Source organism: Leucoraja erinacea, chromosome 8 (assembly GCF_028641065.1).
Source record: "Leucoraja erinacea ecotype New England chromosome 8, Leri_hhj_1, whole genome shotgun sequence".
In the NCBI taxonomy this organism is placed as follows: Eukaryota; Metazoa; Chordata; class Chondrichthyes; order Rajiformes; family Rajidae; genus Leucoraja; species Leucoraja erinaceus.
The window spans coordinates 35,427,934-35,444,324 of record NC_073384.1 but is presented as its reverse complement, the minus strand read 5'-3'; the positions used below and the strand labels follow the sequence as shown (position 1 = coordinate 35,444,324).

Sequence of the window (16,391 nt, the reverse complement as noted above, 5' to 3'; positions counted from 1 at the left end):
GACATAGATAGGGTATACAGTAGGAACCTTTTGCTCGCAGACGGGAGGGCAGAGCTTTAAGATGCGAGGGACAACGTTTAAAGGAGATGTGCAGGGCATGTTTTTTACATGGAAGTAAATGTGGAAGCAGATACGCTAGTGGCGTTTAAGCTTTAGCTAAATTTAGGCATATTGATATGCACGGGGTGGAGAGATGTGGATCCCGTGCAGGCAAGAGTTGTTCTTCGGTACAGACATTGTGGGCTGAGGCCCTGGGCTGTACTGTTCGATATTCTCAGGGTACACATCCAGAGAAATGCCCCCTGTGGAAGTATAATGACACAACCTTGGCCCTCATGGACCCTGGCGTCCAGTCATCCATTTCTGAAGTTGAATCACAACCACACCGACGGTCTTTCGGGAACAGGGATGGAACTGTTGATGTGAGAAGGAGTGAGGTGAGTGGCCAGAGAGGTAGGAAGATAGCACTTTACAGCGTAGACTACGAGGCAAAGAAACCACCGCTGCCTAAGTTTATTGTTGCAAGGGAGGGGCTGAACAGAAGGAGCGGTGCGCATTCCCTGCACTGCTGCGCCGACCCATCCTCGCGGTGGTGCGCAACTTACGTTGCTGTCCAGTCCCGCATCAGGGTGAGTCTGGGCTGTGTAGCTATGGTGGTTGTGGGGTTGCATTGCCGACCATTCTTGGCAGATCCTGCCAGATGATGTGATGGATCGGGTCCCACGATACAACTCCCCGATACCGAGCTTGCAATCTGGCAAAACATTGTCACAACAGGGTGCGGGTGGGGAGAAAATGACCAACATGTTATTGACCGACGGATCTAGGACAATCTTTGTGAAAAAATTACCACTCTGGTTCCTATTAAACCTTTCCTATCCATGTACCCATCCAAATGTCTTTTAAATGTTGTTATAGTACCTGCCTCAACTACATTATCTGAAGAAGGGTCTCAACCCGAAACGTCACCCATTCCTTCTCTCCAGAGATGCTGCCTGTCCCGCTGAGTTACTCCAGCTTTTTGTATCTACATTCTCTGGCAGCTCATTCCATATGCCCACCATCCTCTGTGTGAAAAAGTTACCCGTCAGGCTTCTATTAAGCCTTTCCACTCCGTCTAAATCTTTCCACTCAAGTACTGTCCAATATATTTTAAATGGCGTTATAGTACTAGCTTCAACCACTTTCTTTGGCAGCTTGGTCCATATATCCACCAGAGCGTGTGCGGACGTGGCGTTGAAGGACGAGAAGCCGAAGCAAAGAAGTCGAAGCCAAATAACTGAAAACATACGAAGCCAAAATGCCAATAAACCGAAACGGCGGGACGCCGAAAAGCCAACTAACTGAAAGGCTGCGTCGCCTAAAAGCAAACTCACCGAATGGCCGCTCTGCCGAAACGCCACCGAGCCGAAAGGCTGGGTCGCCTACAAGCCAACTAACCGAATGCCGCTCTGCCGAAAAGCCAAATAAGGGCTTGTGGGGGAAAATGACCCCCACCCTCCCATCTCCACCGACCAGTGATGTGATGGACGCGGGGGTCTGGAACAATCGCTGACAAGTACCGCCCCCCCCCCCCGCGGCGACGTCATGTCCATTATTTGACTTTTCGGCAGCGGCATTCGGTGAGTTTGCTTGTTGGCGATGCAGCCTTTCGGTTTTTTGGCATGTCGGCTTCGTTTCCATTTGGCTGTTTGGCTTTGACTTCTTTGCTTCGGCTTTTCGTCCTTCGACGCCACGTCCGGGTACCCCACCAGATATTTACATCTGGGTGAAAATATTGCCCATCAGGTTCCTATTAAATCTTTCCCCTCTCATCTTAAACCTATGTACTCTGGTTCTTAATTCTCCTACTGTGTATTCCCCCTATCTATTCCCCTCAAATTTTTATACACCTCTATAAGATCACCCCTCATCCTCCTGCTGCTCCTAGCCGGCCCAATCTCTCCCTATAGCTAGGCTCTCGAGTTCTGGCAACATCCTGGTAAATCTTCTCTGTATCCTTCCAACTTAATGGCATCTTTCCTACAGCAGGGCGACCCAAACTAAATACTGTGCTCCAAATATGGTCTCACCAATGTCTTGCACAACTGTAATATAACTGTAACATAAAGATAAATATAACGGAGTCAGGGGATATGGTGAGAAGGCAGGAACGGGGTACAGATTGTGGATGATCAGCCATGATCACAGTTAATGGCGGTGCTGGCTCGAAGGGCCAATTGGCTTACTCCTGCACCTATTATCTATTGTCTATTTTCATAACATCCCAACTTTCATGTGCAGGAAGGAACTGCAGATGCTGGTATACACTAAAGATATACACAAAATGCTGGAGTAACTCAGCGGGTCAGGCAGCATCTGTGGAGATAAGGAATAGGTGACGTTTTGAGTCGAGACCCTTCTTCAGACTGAGACAGACTGAGTCTCAGTTTGAAGAAAGGTCTGCACCTGAAATGTCACCTATTTCTTTTCTCTAGAAATGCTGCATGACCCGCTGAGTTACTCCAGAATTTTTTGTCTATTTTCGGTCCCAATTTTAGTGTCTGACTGATGAAGGTCAGCATGTCAAAAGCCTTCTTCATCACTCTATCTACCTGCAACACCACTTTCAAGAAACAATGTACCTGGTCGTTAATCCCTCTACTCCACAACATTCCCCAGGGCAATATGGTTTAACCCACCTAAATTGTTACTATATTTTGGATTATGTCTATGACTATCCAGTTTCTACATTTCTATGGAGTATTATAATATCCAGTTATAACAAGGCAGTTCATATTTAGTCATATCTATTGAGCCAAAAGGTATGTTTCCATGTTGTAAATAAACTAAACTAAACTAAACTAAACTAAACTAAACTAAACAATCTAGGCTAAGGCTGCAATTCAAAGCTAAGGAAGGCTTGCGCTGAAAGAGTGTTGCATTACTATAGATGTCGTGTTTGAGATAAGATGTTTAAAAGGGAGGAACAGTGGCATAACTGGTAGAGCTGCTGCCTCACAGCACCAGAAACCTGACTGATCCTGAACTCTGATATTGACCCATATCCCTCTAGACCAGTCCATCTTTCAAATATTGTTTTAATGTCATGTACAACTGTAATGTATCATCCCCCTTTCTATTCTCAATACCCTGATAGATGAAGGCCAATGTGCCAAAAGCCATCCTCATCATCCCTATGATGTCACGTTTAGGAACCTATATACCTGTACTCCAAGATCCCTCTGCTCCACAACACACCCCAGGGCCCAACCATTTTAATTTCATGTTGACAGCATCTTCATTGTTGTGTATTTGGACAAAGATTTTGAGATGTCAGGATGAATTCTGTCCACATACTGGATACAATATTCCAATGTCCTTACTGACCTTTCTGTCCTGGGCCTCCTCCATTGTCAGAGTGAGGCCAAATGCAGATTGGAGGAACAGCACCTCATATTTCGCTTGGTTAGCTTACAACCCAGTGATACAAATTCTGATTTCTCTAACTTCAATTACTCTTGCACCCCCTCACTCTCTGTCCCTACCACACCCTAGTGGTCGTACTAGTTTCATTGTCATCATGTTGAGTTTCACGGTCTGCATAACTCTAGCATGGTCCACCTAGCATGGTCCAGCGTGGACGCCACCTTTCCTTGATCATCGTTAGTTTTTGCATATCTTTCATTAATTTGTTCTATATCCCTCTATATCATCGTCTATATCTCTTGTTTCCCTTTCTTCTGACTCTCAGTCTGAACATGGGTCTCGACCAGAAAACACCTATTCTTTTTCTCTAGAGAAGCTGCCTGACCTGCCGAGTTATTCCTGCTTTTTGTGTCTATCTTTGGTTTAAACCAATCATCCTTACACATGAAGTTGCTTCTGGTTACCTTGTCCAGTGATGGGAACTTGGCTACTTTGCGTTTCTGGTACCACAGCGGGTCTTAAAGTGGACGTAGGTAGACTCGGTGTGGCATCACATTTTGAGATGCGGCAATACTCCCATCGGACTAACGGGTCGGTGGTGAAGCACCAAGGTAACGTATCGCCATCAGGATTTCGACAAAAATTGTCAAGCAATCCCCTGTGGATTGACAGTGAGAAAAGAATCAGAGATTGGGAGGAACATACAGGAGTCTGAAAATCACAATCTCACATTCAAGATAGATGATGGGGATTTAGTTTAGTTTAGAGATACAGCATGGAAACAGGCCCTTCAACCCACCGGGTTCACGCCAATCAGCGAACCCCGCACACTACCACTATCCAACACACACTAGGGTCAATTTACAATTTTACCAAAGCCAATTAAACTACAAACCTGAATGTCTTTGCAGTGCGAAAGGAAACCAGAGCACCTGGAGAAACCCCACGCAGGCTACGGGGAGAATGCAGGGAATGGAGGGACATGGATTAGCATGCCAGCAGAGGAGATTTGTTTAAGATGGTATCATGTTCGGCACAAACATGTGGGCCAAAGGGCCTGTTCCTGTGCTGTACTGTTCTGTTGTGTTATGTACTTCCAGTGGCAGTGCTTGGGGAAGTGTAGTTTGTTTAGGTTTGACTGCTGGACTCTCTGGCGGGTTGAGGGGGTGGGGGGTGGGTGGGTCTGCGAGAAAGATGGCGGTTTCAGCCTGAAAATGTGAAGGTTTTCCAGTATGAGTTAGTCCGTCTTGGTTAGAGTTATTTAGTGTGGAAATTTGCCCAACGTGCTCACACTGACCATCTGACACTTCGACACTAGTCCAACCTGGCTGTGTTTGGCCATTATCCCTCTAAACCTACCCTGTCCATGTATCTATCTAAATGTTTCTTAAATGTTGCAATAGTACCTGCCATAACTACCTCCTCTGGCAGCTTGTTCCATACACCCACCACTCTTTGTGTAAAGAGTCGCCCCGCAACTTCCCATTAAATTATTCCCCCACCTCACCTTAAACCTAAGTTCTCTGGTTCTCGATTCACCTACTCTATGAACCAAGAGCTTGGTGCATTTACCTGATTTATTCCTCTCATAATTTTGTGCACCCTTAAGGTTGTTAAATATCTGAGGAGGACATTGTGTTTCACCATTTGGCAACTGCAGATAACTATTAAAAAGGGTGGTTTACATTTCACGAAACAAAGGAAGCCTGGGCATAAATAGTATGGAGTGAGACAGAATGAACACAGGAGACCAGGAGAAGGCAAAAAGGCACAAAATGCTAGGGTAACACAGCAGATCAGGCAGCATCTCTGGAGAACACGGACGGCTGACGTTTAGGGTCGGGCCTTTCATCAGTCTGATTGTAGTAGGCGGGAGGATGCTGGGAAAGAGGTGGGGGCGGGACAAATCTTGGCAAGTTATAGATGGATACAGGTGAGGGGAGTGGATCCAAAGAAGACAAATACAGAAAGGTGGGGGCGGGCGGAGAGGATAGGTGAAAGGGGCAGATGAAATAGGGTGGGAGTGTGGGATACAGGAACAAGACAAGATAATCCATTAAAGAGGCGATGAGAAGAATGAAGAAGCTGACAGAAAATAACTGGGCTCGAGGTGGGATGTGTGGAAAAAGCAGGCAGGGAGATCCCTTTGAGATGTGATAGTCCAGTGTAGTACAACACTGCCTATGGACCTACAGTGGTCAGAGGGAGGGTGCTGCTACATATTTTTGCTGATTTTAACATTAAAGACTCGAGACGATATGCGCACCCTCATTTCTGAGAGTCAGTCCCAGTCCTGGGAGTTGAGCACATAGCGCAGTGCTGTCAGGGATGCCGTCTTGTAGTGGAGCTTAAAGCAAGCCTCTACCTGCCTCTCTCAGAGTGCCAGACATCCCCAGAGCAAATCTCTCTCTCTCTTGCACATTGCTATAACAACCCCAGACCTGTTATCATCAGACATTTTGAGGACTTTCCTCTCGTAAATTTCATAAAGAATAGTACAGCACAAGAACAGACCCTTTGACCCACAATTCCTGGTCTGAACCTGATGCCTAGACCATCTCATCTACCATATCCATAAGGAAATACATATCTCTTATCTACATAATCCATATCCCTCCACCCCCTGCATATCCATCTGCCTATCTAAAAATCTCTTAAATGCCATCATTGCATCTACTTCCACCACCATGCCTGGCAGCATGTTCCAGGCACTCACCACCCTCTCTGTGAAAAACTTGCCCTGCTTCTATCAGGAATACCCGCAACCTCTGTTATTCCAGAGAAAACAATCCGTCTGTCCAATCTCTCCCTGTAGCTAATATCCTCTAATCCAAGCACCTCCTCAGTACCCATTCCAAAGCCTCCACATCCTTCCTGTAATGGGGCATCCAGAACCAGTAACTTTGGGCTATGATGCCCTAATGTTGTGAGGCTGTCTCTTTCGCTGAGCTCGAGAAGAGGTTGGTGTTTCTGTATGCACGTACGCGTCAGGAAAGTTGCTGTGATTCTTGCTGTGTGCATGTGGTACCATGGAATCCCAGTGCTGGCATCTTTTCCCTGACCGAGTCACAGAAGTGGTTCCACGATAGGCAATGCCGTTGGCTCTGTAACAATCAGTGGGTCCGCCCTCATGCACAGGCTCTGAAAGTAAACATGGAAAGATCTTGAGATAATTCTGATTAACAGATCAACTCTCCACTTCTATTTGCTAGTTTCACATGGTAAATTATTCTGGTTGCATCAACCTTGCAACCTTCACGAGGTAAATACTGATTAGTTGCATCAATGCTTCTACTTCCTCAGAAGATTGAGGCGATTCAGTACGTCAAATGAACACTCATAGTCATAGAGTCATACAGCATGGAAAAAGGCCCTTCGGCCCAACTTGTCCACACCGACCAACATGCCCCAACTACACTAGTCCCACCTGCCTGTGTTTGTCCCATATCCCTTCAAACCTGTCCTATCCATTCTATTGAACCGTTACAGGTGTATGGTGGAGAGCACTCTGATGGGTTGCATCATGGCCTGGTTCAGCAACTCAAACACCCAGTAACGAAGGAACCTACAGAGACTCGTGGACACGGTGGACATGTACATTGCATGTACTGATCCAGCACCATGAAAGGGACCCACCAGAGGCACTGATTCAAGAAGGGTCAAGCAGCATCTCTGGAGAAGATAGATAGGTGAAGGTTTGGGCTGTGACCCTTCCTCATGGGGAGGATGAGAGTGGACATCTCACCTGGCAGGGAGGCACCGCACTTTCGCACTGGACAATACTCCCATCGGACCTTTGGGTTGGTTGTGTAGCACCAAGGCTCCTTCTCGTTGTCCGGGTTGCGGCAATAGTTGTCCTCGAGACCTCTGTAACGGATGGAAGAGCAGTGAGGAGAAGGAATCTGCCAACGCTGCCTTTGCCCAGTGAATGCCACTCGACCCAAGTCGCCGGGACAGTTGGCTGAACGAGATGGTCTGGGGTGAGGTTGGGAAAGGGGAATGGCCGGACTACTTACTTGCAGGGATAATCCTCTGGGGTCCTCGTGTGCTGGTGTGGGACCAAAGAGCTCCATTGTTGACAGACCTCACCGGAAATGGTGGTCGCCACGGTCCCACGGTAGGCTTGGCCCTTGCCTGTGTAGCAATGCGCCTCGACCTTGACAGCAGGGGGCGCTCCCTCTATAGTACCGGAAGAGGAAACAAAAACACCTACTACTGAGGAGTTGCACACGTTGGGGGCGTGGAGAAAGAGCAAGAGAATGAAGCGAGGCCAAACAGAGAACAGTACAGCACAGGAACAGGCCTTTAGGCCCACAATCTCCATGCCGAACATGATGCCAAGCTAAACTCATCTTCTCAGCCTGTATTTGATTCATATCCCTCCATTGTCTGCAAATCCATGAGCCTCTTAAATGCCACTAACCCATCTGCGCTTACCATCATCCCTGGCAACACGGTCCAGGCACCCAGCACCCTATGTGTAAAAGAATTTGCCCCGCACATCTCTTTTAAACCTTGTACAGGTCCACCACCGATTTTCCAGCACCCTTGGTTCCAGAGCCTTTCAGGATTATTCATTTTGCCGGACTAACAAAGGTCACAGTCTCCACGAGGAGTCAAACAGTACCTGAATGTTCCCCCAAGGCTGCCAGGGAGCCAAGATACGCAAAGTCAGCCTCGGAAGTTAGCTATGGAATGGATTTGCCAGATCCAGTGAGACGGGAGTTCAAAGGTCTGGACACAGGGGGCAAATTCAACCCACCGGCCAGCCATGGTAGTCCGATGTGGTTGAGGTCGGCCGCCTCGCCCGGTCTAGGCGCCACATATCCGGGGAGATTTCAAGTGGGCTCTTGTAATTTTGTCCGGATTAAAGGAGGTGCGCGACCCACCTGTTGCTGGACAATAGACAATAGATTGGGGTCGGTTGGGGGGCGCTGCGAGTCGGCTGCCCTGTCAGCAGCGTGTTCGTTATTTCGACTTTTTGTTTTTTTTGGTGTGTCCAAATGTTAGTTTAGGTGCCTCTTGGTGTGTCTTGTGTGGGGGGTGGGGGGGATGGGGAAACCGCAGGCACAGCGTGGACTTTTCCATCGCGGACCGTGCGAACCCTTGCCGGGGGTCGCCAGAGAGGAGTGCTCCGATCGCTGGCCTGGTGACTTTGGCATTGTGGGGCTGTGGTGTGCGGAGCTTCTAGCCACGGGCATGGCATGGACTTACCCTGCGGAGTCTGGGATCCCTTGCCGGGGATCGCCGGAGAAGAGCTCCGGCCACTGGCCTGCGGCCTATAACATCCTGAAGCCACAGTCTCTGGTAGGAAAGTGCTGATTCAGGCACTTCAAGCCGCGGAGTGTGTTTGACCGTCCCGGCGCGGTGTTTGCATCATCCCGACGAGAGGACCTGTACATCCGGCCGTCCGACCGTCCGACCGTCCATATGGGGGGTTCATGGCCCCGACCATGGATGAACAAAGGAGGACTTTGTTGCCTTCCACCACAGTGAAGAATGCTGTGGTGGATGTTTGTGTTAAATTCTATTGTGTATTCATTTTATAAGTGTATCGCTGCTGGCAAATTCATTTCACTGCACCTTCGGGAACATGTGACGAATAAATTTGACTTTGGCTTTAGACGATAGACAATCGACAATAGGTGCAGGAGTAGGCCATTTGGCCCTTCGAGCCAGCACCGCGATTCAATGTGATCATGGCTGATCATCCACAATCAGTACCCCGTTCTTGCCTTCTCCCCATGTCCCTTGACTCCGCTAACTTTAAGAGCTCTGTCTAGCTCTCTCTTGAAAACATCCAGAGAACCAGCCTCCACCGCCCTCTGAGGCAGAGAATTCCACAAACTCGGTGGTACATACAGGGGGACCTGTAGTTGAGGTGGGAGAGGAGCAGTCGGGGAACCCACTGTTGAACAACTCTAAGGTGTGCATGCATTGGTTCCCCTACTTCTCAAAGCATAGCCACAGGAATCCTTCCAATAAATATCTACTTCAACGTGTGATGAACACTGGGACTTCCCTTGTCAATGGGCTGTGGAAGAGCAACTGGGCGTGGAGTCATACAGCATGGAAACAGACCTTTCCGGCCCATGTTACGCAAGATGCCTAATCTACTCTGGCCCCATTTGCCTACGTTTGGCCAATATCCCTCTATCCATGTACCTGTCCATGTGTCGTCCAAGGGTTGTGTTTGAAAGGTACAGCATGGAAACAAGCCCTTTGGTCCGTGTACCCTGTTGGAGGGGGTTTAGGTCAGTGTGCTCATCTACCCCTTGACTTGCAGAAGGTGCAGTAGGGGGAGTAGGGAACTCACCACAGCGGCTGATGTTGCAATAAGCCCAGCGTCTCTGGCGGTTGGTCGTTATACACCACGGCCTGGGCTCTCCATCTGGATTCCGACAGTAGTTTTCCTCCAAGTATTTATCTGGAAAACTGAAGGTTATTGAGTTAGCTCCGGGGGGAAAACTGTTTTGATATTCCTGTGTTTTAATATACAGGCACCTTGTGTTTAATGTTTGATTGATGTGTTTTTGACATATACATGTTCATAACAAGTCGCTTGTAACTGACGACTGTGTCATCATGTATGTTTAAATGACGCATTTTTTGAATTACGCACTGCCTTTCAAGCACGTAACCTCCCCATCACCCCCCCCCACACACATAAAATGCGAGGTGCCAGTATATGATAAGTATTTGTCATATCTTCATAGGAAGAAGCTATTCGGTCCATCAAGCCTATGCTGGCTCCCATCAGTGCCTTTGTTCCCGCAGCCTATTCTCTCTCACGGGCCCACTGACTGGTCTACCACCATTCTCCCCTCACCAGGCATGATTTTCAAAGCAAATTATCCTCTCTAGCCGCATGTCTTTGGGATGTGGGAGGAAACCAAGAGAACCCATGCAATCATAAGGAGAACGTGCAAACTCCACATAGACCAAGGTTGGCATCGAACCCAGATCTCTGATCCTGTGAGGCAGTAGCTCCAATGGAGATGGGCAATAAATGCACTTTAACCCACCAAATCCGTGCTGACCAGCAATCCTCATGTACAAGCTCAATCCCGCACACTAGGGACAATTATTACTGAAGCCAATTAACCTACAAACCTGCAATCTTTGGAGTGTGGGAGGAAACCGGAGCACCCAGGGAAACCCCACGCAGTCACGGGAGAAAGTACAAACTCCATACAGACAGCACCCATAGTCACGATCGTACCTGGGTCTCTGGTGCTGTAAGGTAGGAACTCTACTGCGGCACCACCAATCCTCCGTTGTTTATTAGTGTTTACCTTTGGGTGGGACATGTCTATCCTGGCCCATTACTTACCTGGCTGGGTTGTAGCCATGCTGGTGTGGTGCCTGTGTGTCCCAGCGCTGGCACGGGGTTCCGTCCTCTGTGTGGGAGATTCTCCCGCGGTAGTTCTCGCCGCTGCAGAACATGCAATCCTCTGCAATCACAAGGGAAATGTGGCTTTGGGAGCAGCTGTTACTGCGACAACCCGAATCGTGCCCGTCGGACATACGCGATCGTTGAGGTGCTGGGCGGTGATGTACTCATGTATAGTATGTTTGGACTGGATAGCATGAAAAGTCACTGTATCATAAATTCATAACATCATAAGAGGAGAAGGGGGTTAGGGAAATATATATCACCCATGATTGGTGGAGTAGGCTCAATGGACCGAATGGACTAATCCTGCTCATTTGATTTATAACTTATAAGACGCAGTAGCAGAATTAGGCTTTTCAACTCATTGAGTTGACTCTGTCATTCGATCATAGCAGATCTATTTTTCCCCCATCAATCTCATTCTCCTGTCTTCTCCACATAACTTCTGACACTCTTACTAAGGAAGAACCTATCAATAGCGATGTTACAATACCTACCTTCAGCGGCACTGCAGTTCTGCCCAAAGATCTTACAGCGGAGCAAGATAGGCTACTCCTGATAAATGCAATGGGCTGACGTGTAGTACGCTATGGAGGGGATCCTGGGCATTTTTCCCCGCCCATTTTAGTAACCTGAGCCTACCTGACCCGACCCGACTCACAGTATAATCAATGTTGCGGGGCAACAGTTTGTGTGGGTTAGATTCATAAATCTGTCAGTTCATACTTCTTGTCAAGAATAAAATTTGACTCTGGTAATTGTCTTTTTTAATGTTTTTTAAATCATTTCTTTTTAAATGGTTCACAAGCAGTGTTTGAATTGATTTTGTAGTAACCAGAAACGACCCGACTCGCAGGGTAATTGACATTGCGGGGGATATAGGGTTAGATTCATAATTCTGTTAGTTCATAATTCTGTTAATTCTTGTTAAAGAATAAAATGTTTATAAACACACATACATGAAAATTATATAAATGTATATAATCATATAACACACACAATTATATATCTTCTGATGCAATAATGAACTTTATTTCAGACTAGACAAGGGACATTAAATAAGAAACATTATAAATAAGAAACATTGTAAACCTTTGGTGTGTGCGCGACTTTGGTGCCTTGGGGGGGGGGGGGATTAAAATGCCGTTTCTCCTGCCTGTCGGGGTAAAACTTTTTCAGGCTGTTCAGCTGCTGGAGAAAAATCGTTCCGACTAACGTTCTCTTAAGTTTTTTTTTAAATCGCAGGACAATTTAATCCCTGGAGTAAAATAAAAAGCTACTTCTAACGCCGTCAACGCCTACAACGGGACGGATCTCACATAGGGGACAAAACATAAGGTAAGTCGTGTATTTTACATATAAACTTGCTTCGTAGGATGACTTTAATCCAAATTTCATTAGCGAAAATTTGATTTTGACCCCATATGAATCTGAACCATTGAATCTGAATCTGAATCTGATATGAACTGGCAGTATTTTTCCTGCCGATATGGGGTTCAAATTCACTGCAACCGCAACATTGCAATCGATCACATTCCACAAAAATGCACTAGCAAGATGATTCCTTCCATTTGGCCTATAAATTCATGACAATGAGATTTAAAAATCATGTTATATTGTGAATTCTTGCGTGAATGTTATTTGGACACAGGCTATTTAAAAATGTTAACCTTTTCTTAAGAAATGGATAGATATTTAGATCTAGTAATTGAATTTTGTAATTAGCTACAATTAAGTAACTAACTAATTATAACCATATAACCATATAACAATTACAGCACAGAAACAGGCCATCTCAGCCCTACAAATCCATGCCGAACATTTATTTTCCCCTAGTCCCATCTACCTGCACTCAGAACATAACCCTCCATTCCTTTCCCATCCATATACCTATCGACCTAATATATACCTAATTATATGCTTTAATTTCAGGTCATTCAAGTAAGATTGCTTCATATTTGTTTCAGAATGCTTCAATCTATAATAACTGAACATTTCATTCAGTTCTCTTAATTTTTAAGAAAGTTATGGGCTTTTAACTGTCCTCGATCACAGCTTTTGAATTAAGTCAATGGAAAAGCAATAGGAAACAAGGTGCTAAATTCAGAGTATGAAAATGGCCATAACGTTTTTAATACTGAAGATATGAAAGTGAATTAGGTGTCAAATTAAACTTCTTTTTATGCTTTATCTGATGGGATAAATTACAGACTTGATTTTTTAAATCTCAACATTTTGTAACATTGCTAATATCAATCTCTGCTTTAAAAATACCCAAAGACTTGGCTTCCACAACCGTCAGTGGCAATGAATTTTACTGTTTCACCACCCTCTGGCTAAAGAAATTCCTCCTCATTTCCACTCTGAAAGTACGTCCTTTAATTCTGAGGCTGTGCCCTCTGGTCCTAGACACTCCCACTAATGGAAATATCCTCTCCGCATCCACTCCATCTCGGTACACTTGATAATAATACTTATTGTCAAGTGTACAGAGGTACTGTGAAAGACATTGCATAATATCCAGTCAAAGGGTCTCGACCTAACACGTCACCCATTCCTTTTCTCCAGAGATGCTGAGTTACTCCAGCATTTTGTGTCTGCCTTCGATTTAAATCAGCATCTGCATTTCTGTCTTACACATAATATACATGTGTTGCAATTAAGCCGTACAATAGCTAAGAGAAGTTTACCAGAGTGCAGAACATTATGTAACAGCATTACAACTTAGGTTTGTGGTTTAGGTTTATTATTATCACATGCAGCAAGGTAGAGTGAAAATTTTTGTTTTGCGTGCTATCCAATTAAATCAGATAATACAGGTACAATCAAGTTACAGGGAAAGAGCAGATAAATTAAAATGGTCGACAAGCTTGCTCTGGCTAATACAATCCATCGCCAATTATTTGTGAGGCTTCCTTAGCCCCAATGGTCATGCAATTGTGAGTCAATTGGAAGTGTTTAGTTTAGTTTAGTTTAGTTCAGAGATACAGCTTATCTGTTGTCAATGAACCCTCAAAGAAGTCAATAAACCTACAAACCTGCACGTCTTTAGAGTGTAGGAGGAAACCGGAGCACCAGGGGGAAACCCACGTAGTCACAGGGAGAATGTCCAAACTCCGTAAATACAGCACCAGTAGTCAGGATCCAACCCGGGTCTTTGCTCAGTTCTGTTTAGTTTATTGTAATGCGTACCGAGGTACAGTGTAAAGCTTTTGTTGACTGCTAACTTAATGCTTTGGCGCCGTAAGGCAGCAACTCTACCGCTGCCCCACCGAGCCGCCAGAGATGTCTGCTTCCATCTGCTTTGCGTCCCCAGAGACGACTCCAGCCACATTGGCGTCCTTATGGCAAACACATTGTAACTGCAATAACATCTGATGTATATCAGAGAACAAAACAATGTAGAATTCTCTCTGTGATCTATTTAAGTTTAGCAAAACCTCTCTGCCTTTGAGTGAGACCATTCCAGAAATGAAATGCACAACTGTAGATGTCCTTTGCATGGTTTCATTAACCAGCCTTGCTACTTCCCAATGTCTGCCTTGTCAGCTTCCGATGGTACTATTGGTGCCCACCATGGTTGCGACGGGGAATGGGAATCAGGGATCAATTCCCAACAGGGAGATAGGGAAACAGCTACCACTGGATGGATTTAAGAGAGAGTTAGATAGAGCTCTAGGGGCTAGTGGAGTCAAGGGATATGGGGAGAAGCCCGGCACGGGTTATTGATAGGGGACGATCAGCCATGATCACAATGAATGGCGGTGCTGGCTCGAAGGGTCGAATGGCCTCCTCCTGTACCTATTTTCTATGTTTCTATGTTTCTACAACCAAGGATGCCAGCAGGCATGCAAATTACCCATTTCCGTCTCGGGGAGGGAGTGATGAGGAAAAATAATACAGGACTCTAACGAGGCTCTATTATCAGAGATGTTATACGATACGATATGATAAACTTTATTCATCCCCGGAGGGAAATTGGTCTGCCAACTGTCACACCATACAAGGTACACAAAAACTTGAAATTAAAAGTGAAAAAAGTGAAAAATAAGTAAAAAATTTAGTACTTCCTTTAAATGGGGGTTGGAGTTACTAAAATATACCTCTAACACCCAGTCTGTTTATCCTAGCAGCATATGACACTTAATCCTTAATAGCAAAATGTTTGCTCAATGTTATATTGAAATCCATTTGCAGGTGGGCATTACTAAACCGCTCCTGAAATATTCTGCAATACCCCACTCCAAACACTACAAACTCCAATCAAACTGCGTTGTTTGCATTAGGACTTTGGGCTTTGTTTCGTTTTTGCATTATGTTGTAGGGGAAAAAATAGTGATGGCTAATAACTGGTAAATAAGGATGTGGTTCGTGCTAATGTGGTGACAGGGAACCGCTGACAAAGCGTAAAAGTAGAGATATCGAATTCAATAGTGACAACACACAAGTTTCAGGGACTTCATTGATTATGTTATAGCGTGCACCAATCCTTGTAACAGAAAATTGCACCTACTGTCAACTGTTAGACTTGTGGATAATCATTTTATCCTGTAATCAACACCTAATTTGTTACTTAATTAAGTCTTTCTGTAGCCTCCATTCTGTAAACAAGACCTAGTTTTGCTGTTTATGAAGTTTCTGTGTAATCTTGTCAGCTGAGAATGTAAAAGTTGTACCAAAGTCATGCTCAGGAGATCAGCCTTTCCATTTGCTCCTTTTTTAATTCATTGATTTTTTTTTGGTTTATTTATTTATTATATTAACTATTGGGTACTGTGTTTACAAACCTGTTATACTGCTGCTACGAATAAGATTTTCATTGTTCCGTGTCAGTACGTATGTAAGAGTAAACCTAACAATTATAGACCTGTTAGTTTGACATCAGTGGTGGGAAAATTAATGGAAAGGATACTTAGAGATAATATATATAAGCATCTGGATAAACAGGGTCTGATCAAAGATTCTATAGCAGAGCAAGATGGGTTACTCTCACACAAACGTGTAGTACGCTCATGGGCGGATTCATGGGTGCTTTTATGACTCATTTTAGCAACCTGCCTCCGCCATCTTGTTCCGCCATCTTGCTCAGCCATCTCGCTTCTGGACAAAGATTGGATCCGCAGCGGGGAGAGGGAGTGTGGGGCCCGGGGCAGCGGGAGAGAGAGTGCGCGGCCCGGGGCAGCGGGAGAGAGAGTGCGCGACCCGGGGCAGCGGGAGAGGGAGTGTGGGGTCCGGGGCAGCGGGAGAGGGAGTGTGAGGTCCGGGGCAGCGGGAGAGAGAGTGTGGGGCCCGGGGCAGCGGGAGAGGGAGTGTGGGGCCAGGGGAGAGGGAGTGTGGGGTCCGGGGCAGCGGGAGAGGGAGTGTGGGGCCCGGGACAGTGGGAGAGGGGATAAGGCCTAGTGTGTGTGAAGTTGCGGGGAGGTTTACAATGTTTCTTATTTACAATGTTTCTTATTTAATGTCCCGTGTCTAGTCTGAAATAAAGTTAATTATTGGATCAGAATATAATTGTGTGTGTTATATGATTATATACATTTATATAATTTTCATGTATGTGTGTTTATAAACATTTTATTCTTTAACAAGA

At 45.7% G+C, this 16,391-nt stretch overlaps 1 protein-coding gene across 1 annotated transcript in view; it reads right to left on the bottom strand.

The window, feature by feature from the left end:
* The window catches only part of plg (plasminogen), a 50,026-nt gene that overhangs the window by 24,249 nt on the left and 9,386 nt on the right, over nt 1-16,391 (bottom strand). The window contains 7 exon segments of the mRNA XM_055639436.1: nt 606-754; nt 3,873-4,066; nt 6,393-6,549; nt 7,154-7,275; nt 7,425-7,587; nt 9,725-9,843; nt 10,742-10,862. Coding sequence (XP_055495411.1) covers nt 606-754; nt 3,873-4,066; nt 6,393-6,549; nt 7,154-7,275; nt 7,425-7,587; nt 9,725-9,843; nt 10,742-10,862 — 1,025 coding nt within the window.